The sequence below is a fragment of the Mesoplodon densirostris genome, chromosome 2 (genome assembly GCF_025265405.1).
Source record: "Mesoplodon densirostris isolate mMesDen1 chromosome 2, mMesDen1 primary haplotype, whole genome shotgun sequence".
In the NCBI taxonomy this organism is placed as follows: domain Eukaryota; kingdom Metazoa; phylum Chordata; class Mammalia; order Artiodactyla; family Ziphiidae; genus Mesoplodon; species Mesoplodon densirostris.
In genome coordinates this window covers 90,423,157-90,441,736 of record NC_082662.1, presented here as the reverse complement: position 1 = coordinate 90,441,736, position 18,580 = coordinate 90,423,157, and the positions used below count along the sequence as shown (strand labels likewise).

Sequence of the window (18,580 nt, the reverse complement as noted above, 5' to 3'; positions counted from 1 at the left end):
TTGGTTACACTGGGGAAAAAAACCAACATAAACAAGAGTTAAAAGATCAACAGCATACTAGGAGGATATATTTGAGGCCACTATAATAAGGAATCAGAAAGAATAATAAGTCAATATGAAAAAAGACAAACAACCCAGTAGAAAAATAGGGAAAGAACATTAATAGGGAATTAATGGAAGAACTATAAATGGCTAATTAACATGTGAAAAGATATTTCACTAATAAGCAAAGAAATGTAAATTAAAATAATGAATATTTTCCCTTATTGACAAAGATTATAAAGATTAATGGTATCTAACATTGGTGATGGTATAGTTAGTGATAATGTAAACTGGTACAACTTGTGTTGAAAAGCAATTTGACAATATCTATCATAAATTTATCATGAAATCTGTATACCCTTTGACCCATGAATTCTATGTCTAACAATTTGTCCTACAGATTTACTCACATAGCAAGTAAAGATAACATCTACAAGGATATATTTTCTATAGTACTGCTTATAAGAATATAAATTCTCCTAGGGCAAGGGCTTGCTACTATGTTCACCATTGAATCTCCATGCCTGGAAGAGTGCCTTTCACATAACAGTTGATTCAATAAACACGTATTGAATGAATGAGAAATGAACTGCAAATAATCTATCTAAAAGGCTAAAGAAATTCAAGTACTTTAAAACAGTGTATTCTATCTAGAGGTTAAAAGAAATAATTAGCTGTAATAAGATCATGCTGTCAACTAAAATAACAAGTTGTTAAACAGTCCATATGCTATAGTTTTATTTGTGTGTGCATAAAATAGATATAAATATAAAACTTATGAATATGATTTATATATATCTAATTAGATAAAATTGGAATTTCTTTCAAAAAGAGTCTGAAAAGAAACACAAGAAACTATAAGATAGTTCCTTCTAGGTTTTGGGGGAGAGGAACTCACACATTCCATTTATTATATTTTTGCACATTATTGCAAATAAATAATACAGCTTATAAACATCAGAGGGAAGGGAAGATGGAGGTTCTTCAGTAAAATAAAACATGAAGGAAAGTTAATATAAAAAATTCATATATAAGATGTTACACAATTGTGAAAGTTGAGAGAGTAAATCTGACCCTAAGCTTCCTGGGCCTCAGGTCATACTGATTTCTACTTTGAAGGCAGTATTTCTGGGCCCTACGCAAGGTCTAGTTTCTGGATGAGGAAGAGGATTTCTAGCCATCAAAGATCCTTGCTGTTAGGTTGTCCTATACTAATTGTAGATACATTCTTTATAATTTTTCTGATTTGCCTCCGAAAAACCCTAATTTCTCTTTCAGCATGTTTTTTCCTATCCTACTTTGTCAGGGACATAATGATTAACTTCTTAAGGTTAATTATGTCCTTAACTGAAGATCTGATTCTTTATCTTTGCTACTGGCTAGTACCTGAGTCAGTCTCACTAGTGGTTAGGTAGCCTTAATGGTAGGCGCCATCAGCTAGAAGCCCCTCTACCTCAGTTAAGATTCCTACGTTAGCCAACAGAAGACTTACATCTCTCAGTTTCAAAGCCTGTTTTGAGTCTTTGGCAGCTGAAATACTCTGCTCTGCTTACCTGCCATTCATGCATTTAACAAATACATATTGAGCTCAACGGTATTCTGAGCATGTGCTAAGGAATCAATGTAAGAAACAGTCCCCGAGGGAAATAAGTATGTATTATGACATGCCCTTTAGGTATCTCTGCTAACTCTAAGATAGCTTCCAGAATCATAGTTTTAGAGCATCAAAAACAATACAAATATCATATAATAATAACAGATTTAATAATGTGTTAACCAAGAGAAGAGTTATCGCTTCAAAGAGTAATACTAGATTTCTTAAAATCGATAGAAACATTCTAGTGTATATCCTGTACCTTGTGTAAGAAGTCCTCTAAATTGTTCAACTGCTTTGTCAACATCTACTTGGAAAAATTCCCAGAGATGGATCTTTGGGAAAATATCCTCCCAAATTATTTTTCGAATGCACTGAAAAATATCAATATTTAAAATATACACATGTAAAATCTTTTTACGAAACATTATTTAACATATTAAAAGACAGGCTCTAAATGATTTTCAACCACACATTTACTTTACACTTTAGAAATTCTGCTACTGTTTTAGTGTGGTATTCCTCTATACATACTGACATTCATTTGATGATCATTTTCAATCAAAGCAGCTACTCCTCTTTCTTTGTATTTCCCTTCTGCAACGTCACAGGATAAATGCCAAAGTGCTCTGTCTAAGACCCAGGCAGGTTTTAAGTGTGGGGAATTCACAAGGTTATACGCACTTTCTGGATGTTCCTGGAGCCATTTACTTTTAGAAGCTTAAAGAAAAAGGAAACATAAAGTAATATCATGTAATTAAACTGAAGTTAAGTTTAAAGGTAAAATAAAATATCAACATCTATCACTCATTTTTTTATATATTAGATATCAATATTTTATAATGATATTGTAGTATGAAAACAATTTTTTGGTTGTGGTATCCTATCATCTATTTCACCATACATTTTTCTTTTCTGTTGTAAGAGTTTTTAATTGATAGTAAATAGGATCAACACATTTATTAATGCCATTGTATAAATTGTTTACTATTGTAGTGGGAGTTAAGAAGGGTCTTGTCCTTGGCCTCTTTTTTTTTTTTTTTTTTTTTTTTTGCGGTACGCGGGCCTCTCACTGCTGTGGCCTCTCCCGTTGCGGAGCACAGGCTCCGGACGCGCAGGCCCAGTGGCCATGGCTCACGGGCCCAGCCGCTCCCCGGCATGTGGGATCTTCCCGGACCGGGGCACCAACCCGTGTCCCCTGCATCGGCAGGCGGACACTCAACCACTGCGCCACCAGGGAAGCCCCCTTGGCCTCTTTTGATGGTCCTTGGGTGAACTATAATTTGGAATGCACCTTCTAAACCTAAAGGACATCTTTTCCTTTAAGGCAGACTGGGCTTTTGCCCTGACTTCAAGTTCTCTGGCCTCATTAAAGCAGAAAGTTACCTGTATCTTCAATTCTGGTTTAGGCTTTTCAGTGTCTGGCTGTTAGGTTCTAGGGCAGAAGAGCCCCCTGACATTTACTTTCCCCAGGAGCTTCTCCTTTTTACTTCTGGTCTCCTGAGTGACAGGGCCCTCCTTCAGCCCCACCTAAGCTCTAGGTTCTGTCTCTTACCTATCCTTAGAACGCAAAATGTCATTTATATCTTTTTCTCCTACATATCATGTATTCCTGTGGGTTTTATTTTTCTTTTGAGGTGGGGGGGAGGTGAGATTCCTTCGTCTAGATCTTTAAATATGCTTGTATCTCCCCAAAGCTAAGAATACAAACACACACCTTATCTAAATGCAGTTATTTCTCTAAGTTCTGCAGGGTCTATTAGTATCGAGACCAAACGTCTTGAAAATCCAACCTGTATCTACCACTTCCACTTTCTCCCCACACTCTCATTCCTTCTCCCACTACAATCTGCTTCTACAGCCAGTGCTCCACCGAGATTACTCCAGCCTCCTAATCATGAAATTTAGTGTTACTTTCTCATTTTCATCACTTTCAAGTTCTACAACATTTGTCATTACTGATTAGTCCTTCCTTGATTTACAAAAGACCTCTTCCTTGACTTACAAAAGGTGTTGTTATCTTGGTTGCCTTAAATTTTTCCTTCTCTCTTTTGTGCCCTCTCTTTTCCTTCTCATCTCCCCTAAACCCTGGAGGGAGGTTTGCTACATTTTAGTTCTTCTCTTTACTTGAACATGCCCTTCCTCATCACACCCACTCTTGTCAGTACATCTCTCAAACTGGCCCAGACTCCAGCTGAGGCCCAGGCACATCTACCCAAGCATGTGATGACAGCATTGCCTGGGGACAGCATGTTAACACAAAATCCATTCATAGGTCCACATATATCTACACTGAAAGTGTCATATATCCCAGGCGCTGTTCTGAGAGCTAGATATTCTGTAGCAAATAAGGGAGCTAGGTTCAGGTGCTCATGGAGCCTTCATTCTAGAAAGGGTTTTTTTGTTTGTTTGTTTTTGTTTTTAATTTTGCTTAGACAATCCTGATGGAAGAAAACTCAGTTCTCTCATAGGGAACCTCTTTGTATAGCTAATCTTGAAAGGTTAATAAGATATATTGTTTCGATAAAACTGATAAAAGTGAGGCTGAGAAACTGCTAAAAAAATATACTCAAAGAACAAGGGTATAGCTTGTATCTTATTACCCATTTGTATCAGTAAGTTCAGAATCAGAATCAGGAGTTTTGCAAGGTATTTCAAGTGTTTACAACATTGGAGGTAATTTGTTTTAGACACATTTTGCTTCATCTTTAAAATGGACTAATGCCCTGTAAATTCATGCTCAGGAGTGGTTAATGTACATTAAAGTAGTAACAATTATTCAATACCTACCATATGCCAGGAACTGTTAAGTGCATTAATTTATTAACCCTCATGCCCTTCCAAATGATATAGGACATACTATTATGTTCCTTTGACAGATGAGAGACTGAGATAAGTACCTCAGCAAAAGTCACACAGCCAGGAAAAGAACTGGGCAAGTCTCTTCAGAATCTGCAGTCTAACCATTTTGCTCTATGGCTGAGATGAATGTGGTCATGCCTTGTTCACTCATTGTAATGAGAACCATTACAATCCTTACAGAGTTTTAAAATCATTATTATTTTTAGTTTCACTTATATGATAAATCATTTAGTAAGTCACTGATTTACTTAGTATTTATTTAATAGACAGAATACATAAGAAGCAGAGATGCTGTAATACAAGTTAAATTGATAATTCTTCAAATTTGAATCAAGATAGTTTTCCCAAGATTTATCATCATAGTCATTGAAATTCAAGATTATATAAGAGAAAAATGTCATGATAATTATATCCAATTTGGATTTTCATTTATTAAGAGTAAATACTAAGGCAACCCCAACTTTTTACATGGTAAAATCCTGAAACTTTGTTTCTTATCTCAATTTTATGAAACAAAATCAAGTGTAAAATGAAAGAATTCTAAACATTAGCTAATAAAAGTATTTTTTCTCATTCTATATGAAAGAGGAGTTAAACTCCAAACTATGTCTTAATACGTATCAAAATTAAAAATGAAAGATGGACTTCCAGATTAGCCCAGTAAAAAAAGACTCTAGAAATTGTCCTAAGGGCATCTGGCACATGGAGAAACATTTATTCAAGAAACCTACTAATTCTTAGTAAGAATAGCAAGAGTCTGTGGCACTTGAACCACAACCTGCTCCCTTATCCCACCCGACCAACCACGTGTTATGGAAGCTCTACCCCAGTGCTCTGCTCCAGGCAGGTGTGGCCAAGATGGGAGATGCCCTCTCCCCTTACCTCCCAGTCTGGGGTTAGTTTCATTCTGGAAGAGGCAGGCATACCGAGTGAACAACGAAGTACACTCTGACCTAGGGTGACTTCTAGGAAGCCAGCCTTAAAAAGAAATCCCATTCACCTCTGGCAGTCTGGAAGACCTTGTGTATGCCCAAGGCTGAGCCATCTCTGCAGCAGTCAGAGAGGGAACTCCTAAACTAACCAGTTCAGGTTTATCTTTTTCCATCCTTTTACTGTCAACCGACCTGTATCTTTGAATTTAAAGTGTGTGGCATGTAGACAGCATATATTTGGATCTTGTTTTATTTATTTATTTTTTAATTGACTCTGATAATCTCTGCCTTTCAAGACATTACTTTCAAGATTCCCTAAATCTTTGGCTTTAAAATTTTTACTATGATGTGTCTGAGTGTAGCTCTCTTTTGTTTATGTTATCTGGAGGTCCCTGAGTTTTAGGATGTGTAAATTAATGTTGGAGGTTGGGAGGTTTTCAGCCATTATTTCTTCAAGTATTTTTTTCCATTCTTTCCTCTTCTTCTGATGTTTCCATGTCCCACATTTCACTGAAACTCTGTTCATTTTAATCTTTTTTTCTCTCTGTTCTTTAGATTGCATAGTCACTGTTCACTAACCCTTTCTTCTTTCAACTCAAACATACTGCTGAACAGCTCTAGTGAAATTTCTCATTTTGGTATTTACTTTTCAACTCCAGAATTCTCATTTGGCTCTTTTTAAAAATTTCTATCTATTTATGATATTCCCTCTTTGATGGGCTAACATCATAATATCTTCTTTTACTGCTTTAATTTGGTTTCCTTTAATTCTTTAAATACATTTATAATACTTGCTTTAAAGTCTATTTCAAGTATGACATCTAGGACTTCTCAAAGGTGATTTCTGTTGCCTGTTTTTTTCTTGCCTAAGGGCCACACTTTGCTGTTTCTTTACATGTCTCATTTTTTTTGTTGAGTATTGGTGATTTAGATAACATATTGTAGCAATTCTGGATATTGATCCCATCCCCTCCAGGTCTTTTTGGTTGCTGGTTTGTGACTTGTCTGGACTATTTTAGGGAAGTCTATTTCCCCCACAGTGTGCAGACTCTGATGTTGCGACTCAGGGTGCAGCCTTGCCCATGGGTAGTCAGCCTGGGGTGATGGTGGTTTTTAGCAGGGCTCTCTTAAGTGTCTTTTTCCCTGAAATCTGTTAAGCTGTCTGCTTCTGTTGGTATCACACTCAGCTATTTCTCTCCTGAGCTGTTACTCAGGCTGACTGTGTTATTATTTTTGATAATATTCTGGAGCACTGCAATGTGATCCAATTAAATTTGGGTCCCTTGGCATGGGTAGTCTTTGAGGCCTGTCTTTGAGGCTTGTTCTGACCCCAAGAAGGCTCTTGTTAGCTGTCTCTTTCCCTGGTTCTCTCTGTTAGACCAGTAGCTGGCCTATGGTTTAGCATGTTGCTCTCATGAAGATACCAGCCTCCTTTGGATTGTTTACCACCAAAGCCTCCATTGTTTTCAACAGTGCTCACAGGCTTGAACTTTCCCATGCTATGTGCCAAATAAAGTCAGTTCCATTCTTACTCTGTTCTTACTGCACATCTCTTCCCGGGGGCAGAACACCTGTGTTACTGCTCCACCAGTGGTGGCAGGGATAGGAGCTTCTGGTTTTCTTGGCTTTCCTCTCCAGGTGTGGAACCCCGACCCCACAAGCAAGCTGGGGCAAGGGTCCAGTATTCTTGACCTGCCATGCATGAAGTAGAACTTTCTCTCTCTGAGTGGGGGCTGGGTGGAGGAAGGGAGCCCCAGGCCTCTCATCTGCTCTTGCCTAGAATAGTTTCCGTAACATAGTGCTGAAAGGGGGGAATGAGAAACGCTGGAAGCCTGCCCCTTTCAACCACAGCCCTAGACTGGGAGCCAGGGAGAAAGGGAGCCTGGTGTCCTTGGCAGCACCTGCTAGGAACAGACCTATCATCACTCTGACTGGGGAAGGGTAGGGAGGGAGGAGCAGGTTGTGGTTCAAATGTCACAGACTCACTATTCTTTCTGAGGTTTAGTACATATTCTTGCATAAATGTCTCTCCATATGCTGAATGCCCTTAGGACAATTTTCGGAGACTTTAGTCTTTTAAAAACAATTTTCATCAGTTATAGCTGTTTTGCAGGGTAGAGGTTCTATGAAGCCCTTAACAGTGCCATTCTGGAAGCTGACTTTCCCTGGATAGTAACTTTTTAATGAAAACCTATTTCATAGAAAGGACATTATGATACGCAACACTTTCCATGAAAGGTGGAAGCAACATTCACTTCTTTTATATTACACAGAATCTCTCAAATGATTTAGAAAATACAGTCTCTGACAGAGTCTGTGACTGTACTCCAAACCTTATACTCCCTTTGTTCCTTTAGTAACAGAACTCTCAAGGTTCAGCGACAGACATGGCTGACAAACAAAATACTACACCTCAAGCTCCTTTATAGCTAGGTGTGACAAGAGACAAAATCCTATCTGGTGCAATGTGAGCAGAAGGGATATATACACCAGATCATGCCCTTAAAAGACATTACTTCCCTTTCCTCATTGCCACTGGGTAGAGGTGATATAAGGAACTGGAGGGGCCATATTTGATTAAGAGATGGAAGCAAAGTGCTGGAGATAGCAGAGCAGCATGAGAGAAAGAACTTAGCTCCCTATCACGGGTTGGCTACCACACCAGTCTTGGAATGCCTACTTAATCTTTTATAAGAAATAAGTATAATTTACATCTTAAGTCACTATATTTTTGTCTTTTTGTTACAGCTGCCTAAGCCATATCATAATTCGTATGCTGCCATTATGTGGTTGGATAAATTTGATGTGAATAGTATTAAAGATGTCAAAGTAGTTATCGATAACATCAAATTTTCAAGCAAAGAATACTGAATTCTTAGACATTAGGCAGTTTTCACTGTGGACCCTGATGCTTAGTTTCCAGGTGCATGCAGAAACAACAAATTTTAGAATGTTCCTATTTCTTCGCCTAATTTTGATTGTTTATTATTATCATTAGAGATTATCGTCTATATTGATGAACCAAATCTTTGAGCTTTTGAACATCTTCATAGTTCCTATGGTTACTTGGAAAACAATTTTATGACACACACACCAGAGATTTTTGTTGTTGTTGTTAAATGTTTTGTACCACCTGGAATTCCTGTTGTTTACATATGTAAATCAGTGGTTTCCTGACTTTTCTACATCATGGCAAACAGAAAAGAGCATCTGCAAGGTACACTGGGTTAAACTGAAAGCTGATCAGGGCCAGAGGCTTCTCCAGACCCAGTTACTCTGAGAGCTGATGGAAGCAGTCATTTTCTGAGGATCAGCATCTGGAAACCTCTGATACATTTTTATAGAATTGTATACTGGTAAGAAATCCTGGGTGCCAAACTTTAATAATATCTTTTAACATATAAAAGATATAATTTTCAAATTTAAGTTCTAAGAATTTACCAATAATTTTCTCTTCAAATAACACCATTCAGTTTTTTCAAATATATGCTATAGTACCAGAGCTATGGCTATATAGGATTCATTAGTTGGTCTGTAAAGTATTAATACTGTAAATTGAAATATGTGGTCTTTTCTATGATCACACTCCTGTTTTTATAATCATCACATGTAAAATACTTACATATTGGTATCTTCAACTAACACTGTTTTTCTTTGAAAGAAAAAAAGTGGTACTGTATAAAGTGATTTTTAAATTGAAGGACACCTAATCATCACTTGTGTTTTCAAAATTTATGTTATATAAAACAGCAAGGAATGAAATAATTAGAATATAATATTCTCATTAAAATTAATAGAAGTAGTTAATGAAGCTCATACCAGTATGATTGTAGACAACATCAGTAATACAAAGAATATTCCACTCCTTTTTCAATTTTTCCACTAGCTGTCCAACATCAGTCCAGGTGTACTTTTTATTAGGTCTTGAAAAATCAGGATTTAATTCTAGCTGATCAGCAAGGGAATAGCATGACCTAGATAGTCCAAGAGTCTGCAATGGGGTAAAATGAATCATGTTGTAGCCTGCAACACAAGAAAATAAACAAAGACCACTGTAAGAAAAAACATACCTAAAACTAAGCAAAATGTAAGGTTAAACTTCCATAAGGAATTCTAAATGGCAAGGCAATCATGCTACCAGAGAAGGGGTTAAAGACTTGGGTTTAAATCCTAGCTGTACCACAAGTGACTTCAAGCAAGTCTACTTAAATCTTTCAAGATTATCAGTGTCCTCATATGCAAGATAGGGATAATGAGATGATGTATTTGAAAAAAATCACACACAATGCCTAGTTACTATTAGGGGTTCAATTTATATTTCTTGAATTGATATATTTATATGTAGAAAATATATCCTATGCAAGTATATCAGTACATCTTTCTCCTAGTTTTAATGTTCTATAGTACTTGTATTCTGTTTTAGTTATGTCAGTGAACTTCTCATTTCTTTCTTCACTCTATGTTTAAGTCGAAAGTAGAAAATTAACATTACCCTTTACTTAAGAGTAAAATACACCTTAAGTTTCATTTTACTCTTGGTATGTATGGCAGCACATGACTTCCACATGGAAGGCCATTAATCAAGGCTTGTTGAATTAAAATTATATATAATGATAATATATTTTATTTATTTATTTTTGGCTGCGTTGGGTCTTCATTGCTGTGTGAGGGCTTTCCCTAGGTGTGGAGAGCGGAGGTTACTCTTCATTGCAGTGCAAGGGATTCTCATTGCGGTGGCTTCTCTTGTTGAGGAGCACAGGCTCTAGGAGCACAGGCTTCAGTAGTTGTCGCACGCGGGCTCAGTAGTTGTGGCTCGTGGGCTCTAGGGCGCAGGCTCAGTAGTTGTGGCGCATAGGCTTAGTTGCTGCAAAGCATGTGGCATCTTCCTGGACCAGGACTCAAATCCATGTCCCCTGCATTGGCCGGCAGATTCTTAACCACTGTGCCACCAGGGAAGTCCATGATAATACATTTTTCAACACATTCTGGTAGCTTACTAATTTTTATATGTCAAAGTAAAGTCTTAGAAACAATAATAATCTTATTTTGTCATAGAGTTCCATAATTTATTCAGTTGAACCATAAAATTTGCCATTTTTGTAGGTTAAAAATGGTCAAGTAGCAACAATTTCATACAGTTCTATTTATGTTACTAAATGTACTAAGGAATGAAATTAAAAGAATTAAAGCCTTTGAAATCTGTATCACAGAAGATAATTACATTTAGTTTAAAGAAGAAGAAAAGAAAGAAAGCTGACATTACCTGATTCTTTTGCAACCCTAAGTCTGCTTTCCCATTCATCAAAGGGTCCCATACACTTGGCTAAAAATGTCTGGAGAGTAACACAGTCCAAGGGTAACACATGATTATCAGCACCAACACGTAAAATAGGGTCCACAACTATGTAACCTCCACCACTTTTCTCATTTCTAAGGAAAAACAAAACAAAAATTTCTCAATTAATGATGGAAAAAATAATTCTCATCTAATAGTCTGACTCTCTAATTGGAAAGTAAATTGTCCCATTTAAAAATATATTTCCAGGCACATAAAATCATTTTAAAAGTTGCAATAAAACAATAGAAAAGCCATGTTTTATCCTTTTCCAATCTTTACATAATGACATAATACAATATATACATATATATCTAATAAAATTGCTTTAAGGAAAAATAAGTGTACTAAGATCAGTAATAACAAGGGCACTTAAGTAAATAGCATCCTATAATCAGGTTGCATGAAAAGACTACAGTATTTATGCCATTACTTTATAATAGTAATACTTTGAATATGTAATGAAGCTTACAATTACTTCCTAGAAACTGAAGGATCATATTCTATTTGCATCTCAGGAAAGCCCTGTAAAAATTGCACTGCCATGGCTCATATGGTACTTTTTACAAGTTAGATAACTTCAAGTTATAGAATAAATTAACTTTTTTCACATACAGAGCACCTTACCCTTGAAGGAAGTAATACTGAAATGATCCAGCTTGTTGAAGATTAAGTTTACAGTATTTATCAGAATCATCTTCTCTTTCTGTTGGATTTTCCCATTCCAGGGAATGGAATTTTTCTCGATTAAATGCTTCTCCAGGAAATGGGTAATTTGTATACACAGTAACTGCTTTTCCCTGTAAAGTTGGGCCTAATCGGAACTGTAGTTCAAACCCTAAACAAAAAGCACATTTTAATAAACTCATTGCAGGACTTAAGTTACCATATTAAAAAGATGTTTTATTTAAAGTATTATACAACAATGATTTCTCAACTATGTTTAAAAGAACTCCAAATATTTAATGCTGTTCTGGAACCACTTTGCATTTCAATTTAGCTTAATTTTTGTATTTTAACATACAGTAGACACTGTCTGCTCTGTACTGTCCCTCTCTTCTTCTCCTGGAAACTGATTACTAGTCGCATGGCTACTTTGGGATATGCAAGTTCTTACATGATTCCATTCCATTCCATGATTACCTCCGTCCCACTTCCTGAACTGCTCAGAGGTGGGCATCTAACTAGACACTTTCGCTGGTATTTTTCAAACTGCAGCAGAGAAAGTGAGTTTCTCTGTGGTATCAGATTCTCTGATAGTACGTAAAAGTTGGGAGATATCATGGGACACTATCTTACCAGATAGAGCAAGCCAGTCTTCCCTGAGAGAAGTCAACCTCTAGAGAGGCAGAATTCAGATTTCTAACAGTTCTAAAGGCATTTGAGCCCCTGATACCAGTTGTCCCTGATGTCTGCTCAACTCCAGAGATGTGGTAATAGAGGGTTAACAAGTGGCTTTGTGGAGCTGAGTGGGACGCGGGTAGGAGTGGTGAGGAACCCTAATTTGCAGTGTTTGCTGACTTCTGGAGGAAACAAGTCTCACCATGGTCCATCTCAGGCTACCAACATGGCATCACTGAATGTGGAACTGGGAAGAGATATGCATGATCAGCTCTTGTGAGACAACGCCAGCAACTCCAGCATGCTACTGCCCCTAAACCTACTCTTCATGGTTTAGTTACTTAAGCCTTTCTTGGAATTCTGAAAGCCAAAACATTCTCACTTTTGCCTTAGTTAGGCTATTTCTTTTAAAATATACCTGAGATTTCTGTACTGTATTACAAGTATTTTGCCCTAAGAGGAAAAAAGTTAACAAATTACAGTTATAACTTTACTATGAAAGAAAAAAGTTTATTGGTTCAAGGCCGACTTTAAACCTTGATTATAATTGTTAGGATGTAAAAATTCTGACTATAGTAAAGTCTATTAGAAATTCAGGCATATATATTTTAAACATGGGTGTAACATTTTAATTAATGATGGGCAATAATAACTGATGAAGGCAGGGAAATTTAGTTCTGCTGGTTATAATCTTTAAGCTTAAGGAACTTTTTGAGAAGAAAGAAGTATAGTAATATTTATATTTTTGATACTTAATTTATTAAACATCCAACAAAGTAATAAAAAATGATGTACTGAACACTCATGATGTAATAAGGAACAAAAAAGACAATGATCTCTGCCTTTGTGAAGCTTGAGTTCTAATGGGGTAAGGCAGCCATTAAACAGTGGACATGACAAATAAATAAGAAAAAGTAGTATGTCAGAAAGGGATAAATGCTAAGGGACAAAAATCAGAGCAGTGTAAGAAAAAGGAGGGAAAGGAGTGATGGTGAAGAGACGGTAGCAACTTTAAATAGGATGGTTATTGAGAAGTTGAAGGGCATGAGAGAAGTGAGAGAGTTAGCCTCATGGCTCACCATGGCCATAGTGAGAAAGTGCTGACCAAGCACAGGAAACAGAGAGCACAAAGGACCTAGGATGGAAGCATGCCTGGTGGTTCCAAAAATAACAAGAAGGTCAGCATGGCTACACTGGAATAAGCTGTGGGAGGAATAGTAGGATATAAGGGAAGAAAGGTAACAGGGGAGCCAGATCATGCAGAGTCTTAAAGGTCATTGTAAGTATTTTGGCTTCTCCACTGACTGAAATGAGCCAGTGAATATTTTTAAGCAGGAGTGACATGACCTATCTTGTGTGTTAAAAATATCCTTCTGAAGATGTCTGCTTCTGATCATAATGGAGTAACTGGTACTGGACTTGCCCTCTGATGAAAAACTAAAAGAACTACATTAACAACTGTTCTCAAAAACAGGTAGAGAGGACTGTGACCCCTGAGAGAAGGATGATTTCTCTGAACCTTCTAGCTATCAGACTAGGGGACCTTTTTGGACTGTGACACTGGGAGTGGGAATAGTAATCTCACTGAGTTGAGGACACAGAGATTAGAGTTTCGGAGGGTGAAGAGACTGCAATTTTCAGGGCAGAGTATGACAAGAAGGGAGCTATGCAGAGACAGAGCTCCAGGAATTTACCTAGAGTCATCTTGAGTCTGCCTGAATACTAAACTGTACATGAGTAGGGTTTGACTACATAAGGCTGGGAAAAGAACAACTAGTGGGAGCTGTAAATTGAGCAATTCTCAGAGCTCACTCAGGCCTGGGATACATTACAATTTTTAAGCAGCCAGAGTTAAGAGACCTTGCTGAACACCTGTTGTATTCAAGAGAGTCATGTCTTAAGTAATAGGGTTAAAGTAGCCCTAGAGTAAAAATTACTATAAACCTATCCTATCAAAGCTTAAACACAAGCCTCAAAAGGATTAAGCTAATCCACAAATAATGTAAATGACTTCTAAAATAAAACTTATCACTCCATTAAAGCAAGACAATAAAATCCAGAGATAAAAACAGAACATTCACAATGTCCAGCATCCAAGAAAAAACTGCTAAACAGAAAGAGGAGGTGAGGGAGTTGACCACACAGATATCTGGAATAGGGCATTCCACACAGAGGAAACAGAGACCTAAAGGACTGAGACTTCTGCTTCTGGCAAAGACGGAATAACAGGGATTGGATTTACCCCCCTCCCTGAAACTTAAAAGAAAGAAACCACCACCAACAACAAAAAAAAAACAGACAAAATACATGAAATGATGATTTTTCAAGACCCTGACATCAGGCAACAGAAGTCAGTGATCCCTGAGAGATGGAAAGTAAACAAGATGAGCCCTACAATTGCCCCTGCCTACTTACTACCTTGAAAGAGCTTCCAGGTTGGGGCACAGGGAGAAGGAACCCAGGCAGACCTCAACTGACTTCCTGTGTTGAGGAGATGGAACTAAGAATCTGTGGAGACGAAGGCAGCTAGAGTTTTCAGACGAGAGTTGTGGATGAAGAGGAGAAAGCTGCACAGAGAACTCCAGAGATCTTCCAAAGGTCTCCCTTGAGTATTCAGAAGAGTACTGATCAGTGAATGTCTCTGAGAAAAATACCTGAGACCAGGAACAGTGCTTGTTTTCACCAGCTAGACTGGGAGAATTCATAATTCATGAGGCACTGGGTAGAAAGTTCAGAAGGATCTTGCTTCAGTAGTGGGGAATAATGAGCCTTAGAAAGGGCAAAGTTCTAGACTGGCTTAACAAATCATAAAAGTAAAACTCAAAAGACTATAATATTTCCAAGTAACTTCATTCCAGAACAAAGACCAAGAACATTTATAAGAATCCAAAAATACCCAGCACCGAACAAGGTAAAATTAATAATGTCTGGCATCCAAACAAAGATTATGAGACATATGAAGAAGGAGGAAAACAAAACCCATAACAAGGAGAATAATCAATCAATGAAAACGGACCCAGGAGTGACACAGATGTTCAACTAGTAGACAAGGAAGGATTTCAGTTATCATAACTGCATTTCATATGTGCAAGAAGTTAGGTCAAGACATGGAAAATACTAAAACAAAAGAAAAAGATCCAAATCAAACTTTTAGAGATTAAAACTACAGTGTCTGAGATGACAAATACAGAGAATGGATTTAACGGATGGTGAGACGTGGCAGAAAAAAAGATAAGTGAATTTCAAGACACAGGAATAGAAACTATGCAAAAAGAAACAAAGAGAGAAAAAAGAATCTAAAAATTTGAAAGTGCATCAGACAATTCAAGTGGCTTAACATAAAGAGTCCTCAAAGGAGAGAAGAAAGAAGGGAGACATAAATTATTTGAAGAAATAATGGGGTAAAAAATTCTCAAATGTGGTGAAAACAACAAACTTACAGATCCAAGAAGTTCAACAAATCCCCCACACAAGAAATATGAAGAAAATTACACCAAAGAACATCAAAATCAAATTGCTCAAAACCAGTGAAAATGAGAATATCTTATAAGCAGCCACAGGGGAAAAAAGACACAAGTATGTACAGAGGAACAAGGATAAGGATGACAGCAGATTTCTCATGGGAAACAATGCAAGCAAGAAGACAGTGGAGCAACATCTTTTGTTTTAACATCTTTATTGGAGTATAATTGCTTTACAATGGTGTGTTAGTTTCTGCTTTATAACAAAGTGAATCAGTTATACATATACATATATCCCCATATCTCTGCCCTCTTGCATCTCCCTCCCTCCCACCCTCCCTATCCCACCCCTCTACGTGGTCACAAAGCACTGAGCTGATCTCCCTGTGCTATGCGGCTGCTTCCCACTAGCTATCTATTTTATATTTGGTAGTGTATATATGTCCATGCCACTCTCTCACTTTGTCTCAGCTTACCCTTCCCCCTCCTCATATCCTCAATTCCATTCTCTAGTAGGTCTGCGTCTTTATTCCCATCTTGCCCCTAGGTTCTTCATGACCATTTTTTTTTTTTTTTTAGATTCCATATATATGTGTTAGCATATGGTATTTGTTTTTCTCTTTCTGACTTACTTCACTCTGTATGACAGACTCTAGGTCCATCCACCTCACTACAAATAACTCAATTTCGTTTCTTTTTATGTGAGTAATATTCCATTGTATATATGTGCCACATCTTCTTTATCCATTCATCTGTTGATGGACACTTAGGTTGTGGAGCAACATCTTTAAAAGTACTGAAAGATTAAGACTGTCAGCCTAGAATTCTATACCTGTTGAAAATATCTTTCAAAAACAAAGGTGATAAGAGCCAGGTTTTTCACTGTCAGAGAAAGATGTTACAAATAAGCAAGGGAGACAGCTACAATGAACCCTGCTGTGGTGATATGAATCAGAAAAATGAGTGTGAACTGCTATTTATTTATATATAAAGAATGTCAGTTTCGTTCAAGGCAAATCCTGAAATAGAGAACATGTAGATATATTTCAGTCATGGCTAAAATTGCTCTTTGATAGAAGTAAATCTCTCACAGTGATGTTTGACAGGTGGTAAATTCACCACAATATTAAACACTGGGTAAGATATTCTTTGTGAAGAAAAGATATCAGTATAAGACATTAAGAGAATGCTGGACTCTTCCAATTTATGCTAATCCAATTAAATACTTCTGTATTTGCCTAGAGAAATATGAATGCTGTTTTATATACTGCAATACATATAATATGAGGGAATGGAAGTTCGAGGCATTCCTGGAAAAAATTATAATTTAGTGATAAGTTCTACTAACCATATTCCTGGATTGGACCAAAATATGGATATAAATTTATTCACAGTAAATGGATTTAGCAAGCAAGAAACAAACTATTCAAATGTAATTATTAAGTAACTTTGCAAAAATTGAGGGACTCATTTTTACTTCTTACTTTTACTATACAGTGAAACTAATAATTTCTTTTCCAAGTAGCTACATGCATAAATTTTTCTATAAAGCAATTTGGCATAAACATACTAAGAATATTAATAAAGTTTAGATTTTTGGCTCAATAATTTCATAAAGACATTTATTTTCTGAGGAATTAACCAGTGATATAAACATAGATTATATATAAGGATGTTCATCACAGTTTATTATAATTAAATGAACTCACAACAAACTAAATATCTAATGATTGGGAATGATTAAATTATGGTACAAATTATGGTATTCTGTAAGCAGGAATAGTATAAAGCCACTATAAATCATATTATCAAGGGATATTTAATAACATGATTACTTTGACTGTTTTCTTATATTTTATGCATCTATATAGGTCCTTTCAAATCCTTTCTGGAAAAAAGTATGACTGAAATGTGGCAGTAAGCAGGGAGGTGGAATTCACACACCATGACACTGTAAGCAGGTATCAAAATTGTTTAGATAGTATAAACCCAATTTTGTTTTGAAACCAAAAGCATAAGCAAAAAACTTTTTATATCTTTTTATAATTTATAAAAAGGTATAAAATTGGGAAACATTTTTATATTAGAGCTATAATTATGAAGAGGTAGATTGAGAAGTAATTGCCCAAAGAATTAAAATGTAAAGTTTTAATACTTAAGTGACTGTGAGAACTATAAATATTTATATTTGCAAGAATGATTAAATTTATTACAGAAGTAATGGTGCCATTTTGAACAGTACAAATATCAGAGATTAGCCATCTGAGCACAACTAAATAACCTGTCCCTTGTTCAGCTTATACAAATATTGTTTTTATAATTACACAAGGATTCAGAGAACTTGTAGAACAAAGGTTGAAACTCATCCAAAACCTCTAAAACAGTATTTGGATCAGTGGTCTACCTTCAGAAAAAAAATGACAAGTAGTCTCCAAATATGAATATTTATTTATATAATATATGTATATGATAATTTAATAGATCATGTAATTTATAAAACACAAAAATAAGATGTAAATAAAATAAACAATATTTTAAATAATTAATTTTATTTACTAATTATTGGAACAAATCTTTTGGCTCTCACTAAAAGTTAATATTGGTAATATCTGTCATGAAAGTAATGTGATTAAATAAATTTCATTAATTTTAAAAGTCTTGGTTTAATATTGTCTGATAAAGTAATTTAAAGATTCCAAGTCCTATTTATTTTGATACTTGATTTAATGACCTCAGATTTGAAAAAAAATACGACATAAAGATACCCAAATCCCAATGGATAAAATTCCTGGTAGCTATGTTTACTAGTCCATGACCTTAACTTTTCAATTCCATTCATCAATTATGTAGATATTTTTGTTGAAATGTGTTAGTAAATATAAATATTTTCCTTGACATACATCAATTGCTTTTACAAGCTGAAGAGAAGATGTCCCATTTTATATATTAAAGAGATGGTGTGAAAACCAACTGAAATTCTTTATTTGGTAGATTTCAAACAGATTAGAAAACT

At 36.1% G+C, this 18,580-nt stretch overlaps 1 protein-coding gene across 1 annotated transcript in view; it reads right to left on the bottom strand.

The window, feature by feature from the left end:
* AGL (amylo-alpha-1, 6-glucosidase, 4-alpha-glucanotransferase) overlaps positions 1–18,580 on the bottom strand; it is an 81,524-nt gene that overhangs the window by 57,423 nt on the left and 5,521 nt on the right. The window contains exons 3-7 of the mRNA XM_060090178.1: positions 11,393–11,603; positions 10,694–10,860; positions 9,250–9,453; positions 2,175–2,356; positions 1,899–2,010 (exon numbers count right to left, since the gene is read on the bottom strand). Coding sequence (XP_059946161.1) covers positions 1,899–2,010; positions 2,175–2,356; positions 9,250–9,453; positions 10,694–10,860; positions 11,393–11,603 — 876 coding nt within the window. The remainder of the gene's footprint in view (positions 1–1,898; positions 2,011–2,174; positions 2,357–9,249; positions 9,454–10,693; positions 10,861–11,392; positions 11,604–18,580) is intronic.